Source organism: Sus scrofa, chromosome 14, assembly GCF_000003025.6.
Source record: "Sus scrofa isolate TJ Tabasco breed Duroc chromosome 14, Sscrofa11.1, whole genome shotgun sequence".
Lineage (NCBI taxonomy): Eukaryota > Metazoa > Chordata > Mammalia > Artiodactyla > Suidae > Sus > Sus scrofa.
In genome coordinates, this window is record NC_010456.5 from 109,552,857 (window position 1) to 109,569,709 (window position 16,853).

Sequence of the window (16,853 nt, forward strand, 5' to 3'; positions counted from 1 at the left end):
TTCTCAAAACACTCAAAGGGTTTTTAACTCCATTCCCCAATTCCATTCTGGTGTTTCCCCCACCTCTAAGTAATAATGCTATTGTGATTTAGTATGTTGATTCTTTCTAATTTTTTCTTTTTAAACTCCATTTGATATTATTATTGTTTTATATATTCAGCATTCAGATTCATCTGCCTTCTGTATTCTTCATTTATACCTTCTTGCATTTCATATCTTGCATTTGAAATCTTTTTTTCTCCTGCATGGAACATGGTTTTTAGCATTTAAATTAGAATCAGTCTTTTAGCAACACACTTACTTGGGTTTTGTTTTTGTTGTTTCTTGATGGCATTATTTCAGCTTCATTCTTGAAAGATGTTTTTGCTGGGTATGGAATCTTAGGTTGGCAGTTATTTCTCTCAGAAACTTGAAGATTTTATTCTGCTCTCTCTTAGCTTTTCTTTGTGTAGAATGAGAAGCCAGCTGAAAGTCTAATCATTGCTTCTTTTTTTGTTTGTTTTTTTGTTTTTTGTTTGTTTCTTTGTTTTGGCTGCACTGTGGCATATGGAAGTTCCCAGGCCAGGGATTGAATCTGCGCTGCAGCTGCAACCTATGCTGCAGCTGCAGCGACACCTAATCCTTAACTCACTGCTCTGGGCAGGGGATCAAACCTGTGCCGCTACCAGAGATGGACTTGGTTCTGTAAACCTGCTGTTGCACAGCAGGAACTCCCACAACTGTTGCTTCTGAGTGTAATCTGTCTTTTTGCACAGGGTGATCTTAATGCTTTCTCTGTGTCTTTTGGTATTGTGCATTTTCAGTATGGTGTAGCTTTGTGTTTCTCCTCCTCCTTATGCTCATTCTTCTCATTCTTATTCTTTTTCTTATTATTTATCTTCATTATTTGGGCTTCCTAAATCAGCAGTAGGTACTTTTTATTGATTTTGGAGAACACTAGACATTATCTCTTTAAATATTGCCTCTGTACTGTCTCTTTTACATTATCTTAGATGCCAGTTAAAACTGGATTAGACCTTCTTACTTAATATTTATGTTATCTCTTTTCCATTTCTTTGTCTCCAGTACACATTCTGAGTAATTTCTTTAGCTCTAGTTTCTGAGTTCACTGATTTTTTTTTCCTCATCTGTTTAATTTGCTGTTAAATCTGTCCATTGAATTTTTAAGTTTCATTTTATGTTTCTTGTTTTTCGAAGTTCTTTACTTTTCAAATCTGGATGGTAATTTTTTGGTTTCTTTTTCTCCAAACATTTTCAAAATGTTAAAAATTTCTTTATATTAAATGTAGACCTTCTAATGTCTGTGTCTGGTAATCCCTTTTTCTGAAATCCTTTTAATTCTGTTCTGCAAGTTTTCACTCATAGTGTCTTGCTTTTTTTGGAAGTTTAGTTTTTATTGTGAGGTTGTTTTTGTTGTTGTTTGTTTTACTCTAAAGCTGACCTTTTTTTTTTGGAATTTAATTTATGGGAATTGAGGCGTACAATAAAACGAAGAGGATTATCTCCTGAGAGGCTATGTGTTTTCTTCTGCCAAGCACCAAGGGCCCTAACAATCCAAAAGATTGTAAATTAAACTATTTATTTGCAGTTATATTCTGACCAATGAAATAGAGAATGATAAAAAATGATTGTTATATGTCTCAACCAGTTTATTTTAACAATACATATGAATGTCCATTTACTTGCCAGTCTGTGATGTGGTACCAAGGCCTTTTTTTTTTTCAAAGTTACTAGTCTGTTGATTGAGTTCTGTATGTTACACTGTTATCACCTGCCACTTCCAGCAGGAACTTACTGTGCCTTCAGAGTCACCTGAGTTAAAATTCCTTATAGGTTAAAATGTTTTCTCTTTTCTTTATCTGTTTTGACCAAATATAATTGATAATATTTCTGGGTTTTTTTTTTTTTTTTTTTTTGGGTCTTTTCTAGGGCCGCTTCCACGGCATATGGAGGTTCCCAGGCTAGGGGTCTAATTGGAGCTGTAGCCGCCGGCCTACACCACAGACTCAGCAACGCAGGATCTGAGCCGTGTCTGCGACCACCACAGCTCATGGCAACTCTGGATCCCTAACCCACCGAGCAAGGCCAGGGATCGAACCTGCAACCTCATGGGTCCTAGTCAGATTCGTTAACCACTGTGCCACTATGGGAAATCCAGTTCTGGGGTTTTTTTTAGTTGACTTCATCTTTCTCTACCCTTCCAAAGCATTCAATTGAGTTTTTATAGATACAACAACTTTTCTTTTTCACGCTTATATTTCACTGTTGTTATTTTATTCAATTATATAGTAAAAATATAAATTAAAACTGATATAAGTGGGTTTGAGACTAATTGCATTACCTTTTGTTATGTTGTATATAATTCATACATTATATATGAGTAGGTAAAAGAGTTAGGAGTATAGTTCTGTATCATTAGCTTATAAGAAAATATAAGCTTTGGAAATAAAAAAATAATCCATAAAGTAAGTTATTAAGAAAAAGATTTTCAGGGTCTGGAAGAAAGTCAATACCAAGAAAGGATTATACTTTAATGCTCCAATCATGACTCTAGCAATGAACCAGGTCTGTTGTCTAATATACAGATTTAAACTTAAAATTCAATTCATGTACATCTTGAATTAGGCTATAGCTCCCAACTTCTCCTTAAGGTTCAGAGAGTAAATGTTTTAGGCAACTCTGCCATCATTGCACAAAATTAACCACAGACAACAGGTAAACAAACGAACCTTTATGTACAAAAACAAGCACCTTGTTTTTCTGTAAGAACAGACAAAACTAGCAGCCAAGTGACCTCGCTTAAATTTTGTGTGTGTGTGTGGGGGGGGGTGCATATCAGTTACGTAGGAAAGGAAGAGTGACCAGAACCTGGAGGACAGTTAACAACCTCTGCCTAGACTTGGCTCTAAATATGTAATATCAGTCAGTCTAATTCATTACAGTTATGTTAAGACCCAGTATCAGGGCCTGTTCCAGATAAATGCATAGTAGATTTTAAAAAGCAGTCAATGAGATTAAATCTAAAATTAGAACAACTTTATGTTGTCACTAATAATGATTTTTAAAACCAAGGATCGATTTTCTTGATGACTAGAATTTCCTGAAGATTAGTTACTTCTTAATTATTACTTCCTTTGCTTTGTTTTTTCCTAATCTTACCTGCAAGTCCATTTTTCTGTCAAACCCAAAAACATTCTCAGGAGAAGCATTTTAAGGGATTATGAAATTCCAAACTCTAAAAGACCTTCCAGAGCCCATCTAGGTTTTTTCCTATCTTTTGTCAACTATCTTTCAGACTCATTCTGTTGAACTTTTTCACGGTCTCCAACTCCTGTGGACGTTTGATACCTCTTTATTTCTTTTTCCTTCAAAAGAAATTTTTGCTCAACTAGTTGTTAATAAAGAGGGAAGACGTTTTAGCAGTTGTCTTCTTTTTTTCTTTATAGTGCTGTAAAAAAAAAAAAGAAAGAAAGAAAAGGTCATGGTGCAGAAGTCTCTAGTAATGCCTAGGAGTCAAATACCAGATTCAACCTAATTTTTTTTTTTTTGTCTTTTGTTGTTGTTGTTATTGTTGTTGCTATTTCTTGGACCGCTCCGCGGCATTATTGTTGTTGTTGTTGTTGTTGCTATTTCTTGGGCCGCTCCCGCGGCATATGGAGGTTCCCAGGCTAGGGGTTGAATCGGAGCTGTAGCCACCGGCCTACGCCAGAGCCACAGCAACGCAGGATCCGAGCCGCGTCTGCAACCTACACCACAGCTCACGGCACACACCACCACAGCTCATGGCAACGCCGGATCGTTAACCCACTGAGCAAGGGCAGGGACCGAACCTCATGGTTCCTAGTCGGATTCGTTAACCACTGCGCCACGACGGGAACTCCTCAACCTAATTTTTAATCACATCTTCATCGATATTAATCATCCCCTAATGAAGATTGCTATTAATAATAAAAATAATGGGCACCATTCATTTATTGAATGCCCACTAAGTGTTCAACATCGTGCTCTTTGCCTTGTCATGGATGATCTCATTTCTTTTTCCACAGCAACTCCGTCAGGAAGGAACTATGCCTATTTCTACAGATGAGCAGATCTAGCTTATAGAGAGATTAAACCTGCCCATAGTCTCAAGGTGGCAGAACCTGAGTCCATTTATATCTGACCCACAAACCCCATGCTCTTGACAGGAACTCTGTTGAGTCCATGAGCTCTTTTAAGCTCCTGGCTGAAAAAATAATGTGTCATATCATCTTCCTGATAGTCCTTGTGCTCTCTAATCTGGTCAGATATTTCTCTCATCTTCATTTCTTTTATCCTGAATTTTTCTGACTTTGCCACAGTTCTCTCCCATTTTCCCTTTCTCCCCTTCTACACTGGAAAGAAAGAAAGATCAGCCCCTCTGATGATAGTTGTCCCTTTTTCTCCCTTATTTGATTGATTGATTTTACTTTGAAGGACCTGTCTCCCTCTTCCTCTCTGTTTCTTGTCTCTGTCTCTGAGCCTACATTTACGTTAAATCCAGATGACCTTCCCGGCCCACCTCCTCCCCTGATATTCTTCTCCCCCTCCTCAGCTTCCTCTTTCTACCTCTTCTTGTTCTGTTGCCCTAAGAACATCTCTTGTAAGTAGTGTGATAAATACTTTACCTCCCCAGGGAATATGTGAGCATTAATTAGTTGATGTCTGTAAAATGCCTGGCAGTGTAAAATACTCCCAGGTAGTTCTTTATGATGGTATTATTGCTTTTAAAATTCAGTGGCTTCTTCTGTCCTCCAAGCCGTTTTGTGTGTCATCATCTCCATTTCACCTGTGCGCTCACTGAGTGTTTCCATCTCATCATGAAATGCTTTATGAGACTGTATTTGAAGGATGTTTCATAAAAGCAAATTTTATTTTAAAGAATAAAATTGTGTTCTTTTCTTACAGAAAGAAAGGATTTGATATTAAATGGGTGGATGATACACATGCCCTAGGAGTATTCTCCAGTCCGATTACAGGTATGTATCCAATGGTTTTCAGTGTGCTTATTGTCCATTTTCTCCTCCTGTGGTCCTTATTACCCTTCTATTCCAGCTGCCTGGCCTTTCATTCACCAATATAGATAATTGGCAGGTACAGGTTTTGAGTCATGTTACTCTGATACTCCCTCTCTTTACCCTAATCCAGTGATATTTGGAGAGATAGCTCCTTCCAAGGTTATATGCTGCAAAACTGTCAGTTGTGAGAGTGCATAAACAGATTATAGATAAAGATATTTAAGAAGCCAGTGTGACGGAATCTTAAAATATTTGTGATTTCCCCCTCCTCCCCAGGCAGATGAATTTGAAGTAGCCTTTTAACCTGTCTATAGTGAGCAATTGTAATACCTACTTTCTGATTGTATGATTTCACCCTTTCACTTACAGGACCTCACAATAGGTCTGATGCAGAGCTGTTCAGAGAAGTTAGAAATGTTGATTCCTACCTGAATCACCTAAAATAGGGGTCTATAGACTTATTCTGTAAAGGGCCAGATAGTAGATAATTTAGAGTATAAGGTTTCTATCACAACTTAACTGCTGTTGTAGCAAGAAAGCATCCTTGGACAGTATGCAAACAAACAAGCATGGCTCTGTTTCAGTAAAACTTTATAAAAACAAATGATTGGCTGAATTTGGTCACAAAGCCATAGTTTGGTGATCCCTCATCTAAAATAATCACTGCCAAGTTGTTCCTCAGAGATTTTTCTAGAGCTTACTGTTTTTTTGGCTCACCATGAAAAATAACATTTAGGAAATACTAAGAACTAGCCTTACTTTTATTTTATTTTATTTTTCTTGCGTCACTCTTCTTCATGTCTTATATGTTTTTTCTTCTTTACAGCTCGTGATGCTCTGGGTAGTAAACATAGCATGGTGAAGATGCGGCCCTTGTCACAAGCCACTAGAGCAGCCAAGGCCAAAGCTAGAGCTTATGCTGGTGAGCCTGTAATCTCAGGGGCCTTTTCTTGTTGATACTGGTGTTATTGTTTTTTTCTGGCACTCATATAGCATCCAGGGTTCTAAAGGTATATAACGTCTTTATTTTTAATGTTAAAAGAAATGTGGGGTTTTTTTGTCTTTCTAGGGCTGCACTCGTGGCATTTGGAGGTTCCCAGGCTACGATCCAATCAGAGCTGTAGCCACTGGCCTATGCCAGAACCATAGCAATGCCAGATGCTACACCACAGCTCACGGCAACACTGGATCCCTAACCCACTGAGCAAGGCCAGGGATCGAAGCCGCAACCTCATGGTTCCTAATCGGATTCGTTTCCACTGCGCCACGATGGGAACTCCAAAAGAACTGTTTTTGAAAAAAAAATAGAAAAGGCTTTGTTGGACATATAGCAGCCAGTTAGAGAGTGGGACATACTAATGGCAAGCAATGCAGGAGCCCTTTCCTGATGACATAGAGTTTACCTGGGTGTTCACCTATTTGGTAGTCACTGTAAGAAATTGTGTTAATACAGATAATGAAGGCAGGATTGTTTGTGCTTTGCCATGTTAATTTCCTCTGATCTTCATCTATCAGGCTTGTATTAATTACTGCTGATGCAGCCCTTGTTAGTCTATTTTGTATGTTAATTACTGAGTTAAATCACTTGGAGCTAGAGTGCTTGCTTTTCCTTACTCCCTCTTACTCCCTTCCTTTCTCCCATTTAGAGTTTCTCCAGCCAGCAAAGGAGCGTCCTGAGACTTCGGCAGCCCTAGCCAGAAGGTTAGTCATCAGTGCCCTTGGAGTTCGAAGTAAGCAGAGCAAAACAGAACGGGAAGCAGAGCTCAAGAAACTGCAGGAAGCCCGAGGTGAGCTGGAGTGATGGCGTTCTTCTTTAGTCCCATTAGAACTCACATGAGGCAGGTTTTTAAAAAAAAAACAAAAAACAGCCCATCCCATTTTGTCATTGCCATTTCCTGGAAGCCTACCATGTGCACTGAAATTGATCTCATGCCCTATATGTAGGAAGAAAGGACATTTTAGGATTTGTCTGCCTGTCCCACACAGCAAGGGATCCTAATCCATGCTCTTACTCTTGTTTTCCAAGAGATAGGTTTAGTCTTTTTAGTTCATCCATGACTTTTTCTGTCATTCTTGCTCCAGACACTCAAAAAAATTTTGCTATGAAGACATAATAGTCTCCCAGGCAGAAAACATTAGTTGCTGTGGTTTTATTGGGCCATGATTGCCATGATATTATCAAGTGGTTTAGATCTTAGACGACAAATTAAGGCAAAGCCAGCAACTGACATTGATGATAATAACTGTAGGAAGTAATTTTTTTCTTTAAAGACAGTCCTGAGTGGCTCCATTAGAGCACATCTAGTTTAGCCTAATCTTCTGATTATTTTCTAGTACTTAAGAGTTCTTAGAAAATATTTCAACTGATGCATAGGCAGGATTTTTCTTTCCCTGTAGTTTAGAGTTGTGGCTAAATCTCTTTCTCTATAAGCGGTTGACTTATATGCAAAGGCTTGGGACTCCGGTTTGCGCTTAAGTACTTTTTACCAACCTTTGGGCTTTAGAGAGTCTCATTGCGTTAACCCATGATCTGTAGAATCTGTGAAGGCAATTTACTCTGAAAATTCCACTTACCAAAAAGTAACTTCATTTTTCCATTAAACGAATTGAAGTTTCAAACTCCTTGTTTATTGCCAGTCTAACAGGGCCATTAATACTTCCTGTCCACTCTGCTTTGGTGATAGCAGGCAGCTTGCAGACTCTCAGCTGCACTGACCAGATAACTAGTGACAGAGTATGTCATGGCAGGTGCTAGAGTTTCCGAGTTGAACCCAACTAATTTTTGAAACTTTAATGATCATAATGAGGCAGTTTGGATTTCTCCCATGCATTGTTGACTCAAAGGCTTCTTACAGACCATAAAAACAGGGGAGGATTCCTCAGGTTTTTATAGATGTCATTAACAGAAATAGATTAAAGGAGAAGGTGCAACATCCTTAACTCTTTGTTAATTGGTTATCTCTGAGAAAACGATTTCTCTGTGATAACAGAACTTATCTCAGAAGTTCAAAAGACAGTAATAACGGTGGTATTTATAAAAGGAGATATGATTCTTTTTGCAATGTATCATGCTTCTCTGTGAATATAATATGACCTCTATCTGTACAGGTACTACAACAGTAGTTTTGTATGGCTGTCATCTGGGTTTCTCCCTTTATTTCTCTGTATGCACATCAGCATACAGCTCCACTTAAGTATTTGTTTTAAATGCCTAGTTATATAAAGGACATTTCAGTGATGCAGTTAAAAATGAGGCTGTTAGCTGAGTGGGTACCCTGTTACCTTTTTAAAGAAGACCTTTAGTTGTGAATAGAGACCCACTGTGGCAAGTTCCTCCTATCTATTGACTCTGAAGCTGTACATGTTATGGAGAACTCTTCTTTATTATGCTTCAGAATGTTTCCATTATATCTGAGAACATTCACATGGAAAATTCCTGATATATCTTTCTGGCTTCTTTATGCATACACTCTTATAATTGCCTCCATGGAGCCCAAGACTTCTCAGTTAAAATTTTTTTTTCCCTTTGGAAATTAATAGTAGTGTTTATGTATTGAATGGAACAGATGTTTTTGTTTCAGATATTCTCATACTGGAAGGGAAGGGGTCAGTACAGCCTAGGAAATAACATAGTAGACACTGAAATCAGACTGCCTGGGTCAACATCGACATTCTGCCATTTACTGGCTGTGTCACCCTGGGTAAATTACCCACTCTCTGGAGGCCTCTGTTTCCTCATCCATAAAATGGAAATCAAGTGAGATAATCCACAAAAGATACTTAGTCACCTTCAGAACCCATAGGAATGCTCTCTCCCTCTTGTTTCTATAAGCCCGTGATAAATATGTAATAAATGTTAGCTGCTGCTATTTTTTTAGTAATGGTAGCAGTATCATTTTATGGTGACACCAGCACAGGTTCCAGTGCATTATTATCATTATCATTTTGGTCCTTACTCTTTTTATTTTACATTTCCTATGATACTCTATCAACTACATTTGACATTCACTGAGTACCTGCCCTGTGCAAAACATTGTGCTCCTAATTAGGAGAATTAGAAAGATGGTAAGATTTTGTTCCTCTCCTTAAGACTTGCAGTCTAGTGGGGATATTTGCCTTAAGTAAGAACGAAAATATGAACCCGACTGCAGGTGTGATAAATTCATTGAGTAATAAAAAATTAAAAAATTAAAAAATAAAAATAAAAAGGCTTTGCTGGGGAAAAAAAAATATGAACCCGATTTTTTGTTTGTTTGTTTTTGGTCTTTTTAGGGCTGCACCCCCGGCATATGGAGGTTCTCAGGCTAGGGGTCTAATTGAAGCTACAGCTGCCACCCTCCGCTACAGCCACAGCAATGCCAGATCCGAGCCAAATCTGCGGCCTACACCACAGCTCACGGCAACACCAAATCCTTAACCCACTGAGCGAGGCCAGGGATCGATCCCGCAACCTCGTGGTTCCTAGTCAGATTCATTTCTGCTGCGCTGCGACAGGAACTATAGTTCTGAAGATTTTAAGATTAAAAGCCATGAAAAGGTTTTTGTGATGAAAGGACTGGAAGGAAATTCCTGGCAATGTAATATGTTATGATAACTCTTGATGGAGATGGTAGTATCTATAGTTTAGAGCTGGCCCAGAGAAGTTAAGTTACTGGCCTAAGGTCACCCAGCTGATAAATTGAGAAGAGGCATTTGAACCTAGGCCTCTCTAATTCAAACACTTGTTCCTTCTGCAATACTGTAATCTCTTTTGAAGGAGCGTTGGAGTAATTAACTTTTTTTTTCCTCAGAAAAAAATATGTAAAAAATTTTAAGGTCCTCAGAAAATGAAATATGACCAGCTTTTTTTTTTTTTTTTTTTTTTTTTTAAGTTAATTGTCCCCATGGTTAGAGCTTTCATTATCAGGAAATTCTTCCTTAGGTCTAACTTAAATCCGTATGATAGGAGTTCCCATCGTGGCACAGTGGTTAACAAATCCGACTAGGAACCATGAGGTTGCGGGTTCGATCCCTGGCCTTGCTCAGTGGGTTAACAATCCAGCGTTGCCCTGAGCTGTGGTGTAGGTCGCAGACGTGGTTCGGATCCCGTGTTGCTGTGGCTCTGGCGTAGGCCGGTGGCTACAGCTGCAATTAGACCCCTAGCCTGGGAACTCCATATGCCGCGAAAGCGGCCCAATAAATGGCAAAAAAGACAAAAAAAAAAAAAAAAAATCCATATGATAGTTTAAAACAGTTTCCTCTTCTTTTTTAGTAGGAATAGGAAACATCTGGACACCATTCTGTTCTAACAGCCTTTAACTATAAAGATCAAGGGCAGATTATTTAGGAATGAGGGGATCTGTGCTGAAATAGAGTTTTTGCCATTAACTAGCTGTGTGGCCGTGGCAAGTCTCATATCTCTCTGTGCCCCAGTTTCCAATGAAGTGTAAGCACTGCCTGACTTAACTGATGATGGAGAATTTTTTGAGCAATGTAAGTTAACGTGCATAAAAATGTTTAGAGAGGTGCTTTACGCATTTAGAATACTATTATTTATGTGACGCTTCAGAAATTAGTGTTCATTATAATATGAGCCAGTAATGACAAATATGTACTATGTACTCTTCCTCCCCATTTATTATCCATGACAGACAGTGCTAATCGGTTATAACACTGTCTCTTGGTAAGTTTTGACTTAACCACTGCCAGTTGATCAAAATTAGCCTGTCAGTTGAAATAGGCATGCCCTCCTGATATAGGTACTTTTATTAATAATACTATAGAATAATTTCCTAGCCTTTCTTTTTCCTACTTCAAGAGTTCTGCAGTCTATTAAAGTGCCTAATTCATAAAAAGATACTCAGTGTACATATTCATTAACTGAATACATTAATAACATTGGTGGTTTTAATTTTTTTCATAAATCTTATTTTACTCATGATTCTGCTCTGAACCCTTTCAATTATTTTCTTTATAAAACCCAGAGCTAAACATGCGTGTGCAACCCTTCTAATGAAGGAATTTGGGATTTGTGATTTTGAGGTTTATATGCTTTTCTGCTAAGTTCCTCCATCCTACTTTGGTCTTTTTACTCTATTATTGAGAAGTCTTTGTCTTAATCCTTAAAAAGGAGATTCAGAAAGTAAAGCTATTCTGGAAAGAATCGAAAAAGGGAATACCTAAATCATTTTAAGCAAATCATATTGTGCGTATCTGGAGGTTAAGAGCCTTAATTCATAAGTCTTTGAATGTGAGAAAGGATCCTTTTCTAGCAGAATGCCTGACAGATCAGAACTAGACTAAGAGTGGAAAGTGAAAGCAAAGATTATCCTTGAGAGTACTTTGTATTTGACTTAATCACATGTTTTAAACCAAGGATTCACACTAAACAATAAAAGCACATTTTAAAGACCAAACACAGGAATACATGTAAAATTTCCCCAAGTTCCACTTATTGAAACACATAAGTCCCGTCTAAAGTTGGAGGTAGATATCATTACTTCGTAGAGTAAGCTACTCTCTCATTTTCAAAGGCTGCCATAATTTTGTTTTATAACTTTTTTCCATTTTACTCTTGGGGGTAAGTGATTAATTGGCTGGTTCTAAAAGGCCATCTTTTGGGTCATAGGTCTGAGAGGCAGAGTAAGTAAATAATAATTTGATTCCCTAGTTTGATTAATGGAATCACTAAGAACTTAAAAGTAAAATCGTCTCTATAGAATACTTAGTCAGCTGTAATAAAAAAAATTTAATGATCATCTCTGCCTTCTGAAATCCCTTTTAGGAATTCCGTTATTCTGCCTTCAAGAATAGTGCTACATTGCTGACTCTCAATCTTAGGGCATTTTCTTGGTGTCTTTTTGCCCCCAATGTGAAGTTCTCTTCATTTCTAACCACATTTCCTTTCATTTTAATGTGATCTTTTTCTGTGAGATACAGTATTTACCCATATTCTTGGTGTCACCTGCTATTTAATAAATTACGTCCCTGGCCTAGGTCAGAGATGAGAATGTTAACCCTCGGACTGACTGACCAATTCACTAGTTACTGCTAAGGAAATAGCACGAGTTTCACTTAATACATTGGTAATTGTTAACTCCATTCTCAAGAGTTAAATGCTCCCTTAACACTTATGTGATCCAGACTCTTATTTTACCCAGTATATCAATGATTATATATATACTTGGTAAGTTTGAAATCTAAAACTTGTTAAAATTAGAGGTCACTTATATTCTCTTTCCTTGATCTACCCAGTCTATCACTCCATAAAAGAAGGCAATTAGATTAGTTTGACCAGACTTGTCCTTCAGGTCTTGATGTTGATTATTACTCTGTAGGTGGCTACAGGTAGATTTTGTGATGATTTTTCTTTATTATTTTCTTAGGTTGTAGAAGTGAATTTTGAAGGTTTTAATTTACGTCCCTTTTCTTTATTTTTTAAAATATGACACCAAACTGTCCTCTTTTTCATCTTCAACACTTGTCGTTTCCTCAGTGAGAACTCAACTCATTTACTGTAATAATTTATTTATTATACTGAGAAATAAAAGTCTTCAGGACCAGCTTATATGAGTGCTTTAGGTTAATCATTTCTTACTAACACATCTATTCTTTAGCTCCTTGCCCTTGTGGCTGCTATTGAGCTTTCTCTTTACTTAGTTTACTTTTTTTAATTGGTGGAACTTAAAGTTAATAGGAGCTTTTTTAATACAGTCTATCAGCTATTATCTACTTTCTTTTCTCTTTAATAAGGGGATGACATGTTTATTCTCTATCTCTCTGACAATGCTTTTTTTCACATCTTTTCCCTTTTTGTGTAAATATTTTCAGATCTTCTTTTCCGATGTCAGGATAGTGGAAAGTATGCTAGTTTAAGGATTAAGGACCTGGGTTCCAGCTTCAGGTTTTCACTGATCATGTGATCTTAGGCAAGGCACTTAACCCTTCCATGCTTCCCTTTCTTCTTGAAAATGAAGAAAATATTTTTAGATCTCATCCTAACCTATACTTCTGTATTCTAGTCATGTTCTGCATTTTCTAAATTTAAGCCTCACATGTTCACTATTTCTTTGAGCTTCTCAGTGTGTCTCCCTCCTCTTGCTGGTTTTATCATATGGTTTACCAACAGAATTTCCTCTATGTTTACATGTATTTGGTAATACAGATCTACAGCTTCGGGTAGAGTATGTTTCAGAAACTATTCCAATTTTAGAAAGATGAAATGTCTATCTGAATGCATGTTTCATAACACCAAAATCAAACACATTAGCATCAGTATTTCTACAGCAGAGTGTACGACATTATTTGCACTGAAGGGCATATGAAGACTCTAAGTGGCCTCATGTCCTTTCAGGTTATATTTCCCATCAAAGGAGTTTTGTCCCCAATCTCTTTTTTTTTTTTTTTTCCTTTTCGGCAGCACTTGCAGCACATGGAAATTCCCGGGCCAGGGATCAAATCCGAGCCACGGCTGTGACCTAAACACAGTTGCGGCAACATGGGACTCTTAACCCAGTGCACCAGAACAGGGATCAAATCTGCACCACTACAGAGACAGCACTGGATCCTTAACCTGCTGTACCACAGCGGGAACTCCTTGGACCCAAACTTTTTAAAAAATAAAACTTTGCTTTTAGAGCTACTTTGATTTTGAAATTGTGAATTATGGGCCAGTCATTCTGTTTTTCTGTACTGCTCCTGGGTTTCTTTTCTTATAACTTTCCATATTGCCTTTCTGATTAAAGTTTCTGAGCTTATTGAAAAATTTGAGTTCTGATAATTCATTTTTCTGGTGTCTTCGCTTTTTCTTGGAATCCAGAACCAGCTTTTGATCGCTTTCATCCGAGGTTGCCTTGCCTTTAGATTCCCTCCTAACTTTTCCCTAGTTGTAAGAATCAGAACCACAGTCGGCCTTCCTAAGAAATCCTGGAATTCTGTAGACAAGCCAGTTATCCTTAGTGCTGTCTCCCTGGAGAATCCCAGCCCGCTTCAGGTCTGCTGGAAAGCTGAGTCACAGGACACTGAACTAACTGGCCTTCAGTTTGGAATTTGCCGCCCCTCAACTTTTTGCCTCTGGTAACTTTGCTGCTATATTCAGATAATGCCACAAGATGGTGCCCAAATAGCAGCAAATTCCTCTTTCTCACATTTCCAAGTGCCAGTCAGCTTCCTAATCAAGTTCTTTGCCCTTAAAATTGAGTCAAGTATGGTGTAGGAGTTTTGTAAGGGATCCTGCTGATTTGGAAAGATACGTCAAAATTGCAAGTATTAACTCTAAACTCACTTGATTTCTGTAATCCCCCTGGTTCATGGCTTGCAAAATCTTTTACGGACAGTATCTGAAATAATTGCCCTTGGAAGGAAGCCCTTAGGCTTAATCATCTACACTTTATGGTGTCAAGGTCAATGACTGACTAGCCATGAAATTAGAACTGGTATTGTGGCACCTAGTGAAGTGCTTGAGTCACCAAACCACATATGGTCTGTGTTGTCTCAAGTCTTGGTAAAAGTGTTAAAGGAACACCAAGCTTCTATGTTAAAAATTGAAGATGGATTCCCTAGGTTTATGCAGTGTGTGTGTGTGTGTGTGTGTGTTTAGAAATAGTTCTTAGTTTCCCTCCATTATGTGTGGTCTTTTCCGTGTTGGAATTTGTATTCCAGAAGACTCTGGCTCCTGAAAATACTCTGAAAATACTGAAATTCTATTTCCTGTGAAGTATTTTTTTGGGTACGGTTGTAGTAGGGAGATATGACTAAAGCCCAGTGGCTGCTCTTTCCTTTTTCTTCTTGTTTGAGCAAGAAGGTCGAAGAAAAGTATTGAAATATATTCTTTGGTTTGTTTTGTTGTTTTTGTCTTTTTAGGTCTGCACCAGCGGCGTGTGGAGGTTCCCAGGCTAGAAGTCTAATTATGGAGCTGTAGCTGCCAGCCTACACCACAGCTACAGCAACACCAGATCCAAGCCACATCTATGACCTACACCACAGCTCACAAACGCCGGATCCTTAACCCACTGAGTGAGGCCAAGGATCGAACCTATGTCCTCATGGTTACTAGTCAGACTTATTACCACTGAGCCTGTACAAAGGGAACTCCTGAAGTATATTCTTGATCCCTCTTGAAATATATGTAAAAATCAGTAGGCTTGGGGGAGTCCCTGCTGTGGCACAATAGGTTCGGTGGCACCGCTGCAGCACCAAAAAGACGCAGGTTTGATCCCCAGCCTGGCACAGTGGGTTAAAGGATCCAGCATTGTAGCATCTGCACCATGGGTCACGACAGTGGCTGGGGTCTGGTCCCTGGCAGTAAGCTGGCATAATAGGCCATTATATTGAAGCACTGACACAGTGGAGAAATAGAATTAAATACATCATCAGCAAGACTAGAATCTGCATCCTGCTAGGCTCTTACTTATACTACGTGCTTTTTATTTCTGCTCATGCCAGATCTTTCTCTCTTTATTATGTAGTAATAGTAAAGCACTTGGGAAGTAAACATGTTAATACTTGGAATCAGGTGAGAGGAAACCATGGAATCCACCATCTCTTGATTAAAATTTGCCTTATAATTCAGATTAAGGGAAAAGCTCTGGTTACATGAAGTCATACTACCATTTTTAACACTTCCCTTACTTATTTACAGAGAGAAAACGATTAGAAGCCAAGCAACGGGAAGACATCTGGGAAGGCAGAGACCAGTCTGCAGTTTGAACATCACTCCGTGATAGGGATAATTCCATGAATTCAGGAAAGATTTCCATAATCTTCAGAAAAGGGGATTTTTCCCGAGCTCTGTGTACATGCCGATGAGCATGTTAATGAAAGACAGAGATAAAGCAAAGGGATCAAGACCAGGGCTGACCAGGGACAGGAGGAGGATAGGCTCCTGTCTGTCTTCCCTCCTAAACGCAGTTCTTTGGAATCACCTTCCTGTGTTGGGCATGGAAGGGAGCCATCAGCTGGAGAGAAACTCGGAAGATGTGACTTCAGGAGTCCTGGACAGGACACAACCGTTAGCACTTCCAAGGTGTTCCAAGCAAATACAAAACAGAGGATTCAAATCTGAAGGGAGATTAGGTAGGCCTTGCAAAGGCAGGGTGTTCCATAGTGCCTCACAAAGCTGAGAACAGCAGTGTTGCAGGGGCAGGTGAGGTAGGGGCAGGGGCGGGGCACAGGGAACGGAGCTGTTGGTGCAAAGAGATGGCACCGTGTCTCATGTATGTGGTACTCACAGAATCTACACGCCAGTTCCAGAACCCGAAGTTGGCGAACTGCCACAGGTGTTAGGTGTTTGGACCCTGGAGTTTGTACTAAGCTGAGGGCCTGGGCCGCTCCAGCTGCACAGCAGTCAAGGCCATGCCAGCTTCGTTCCTCATGGGAAGCCAGTCTCTTGGGAGCTGCATGCCAGTTCCAGTTTAAGCAGTTCTGTTGTGTTGTAAGAGGAAGACATTAAAGCCCATTTGATGACTTCTGTCACTCTGCTGTGTGTCAGTTTTATCATTCCCACAAAGAACTGGAGAGCAGTTCTCCCCTTATCCTCACCCCCAGAATGCTGTGCATGGGCTCAGTGGGTCTCTTGGTTTCATTGAAGCCCACTGAGTGGACTGGTCATCTCTGTGTATAAAATACTCTCCTGGAATTGGTATATGGCGGCTCCTTTCCACTTCTTGTCCTCCTTGCTCACCCCCACCCCACCCTCTCGCCTTTGCCATTTCTGTCAAATCCAACATCCTGCAGAAGGCCTCTGGCACACAGCATGTTCTTGGTATGATCTTCTCTGCCTGCACCAGAGGCATTTGGCAAGTAGCACCAGACCGTCCAGTAGAGTGAAGAGCAGCCTGA

At 39.2% G+C, this 16,853-nt stretch overlaps 1 protein-coding gene across 3 annotated transcripts in view; it reads left to right on the top strand.

Annotated features, from left to right (window-relative positions):
* The window catches only part of R3HCC1L (R3H domain and coiled-coil containing 1 like), an 85,239-nt gene extending 68,752 nt beyond the window's left edge, over nt 1-16,487 (top strand). For all 3 annotated transcript variants that reach the window (XM_001929141.7, XM_005671376.3, XM_021074446.1), the window contains 4 exons: nt 4,927-4,997; nt 5,863-5,958; nt 6,683-6,823; nt 15,655-16,487. In XM_001929141.7, coding sequence (XP_001929176.2) covers nt 4,927-4,997; nt 5,863-5,958; nt 6,683-6,823; nt 15,655-15,722 — 376 coding nt within the window. In that variant the 3' untranslated portion in view covers nt 15,723-16,487. The remainder of the gene's footprint in view (nt 1-4,926; nt 4,998-5,862; nt 5,959-6,682; nt 6,824-15,654) is intronic.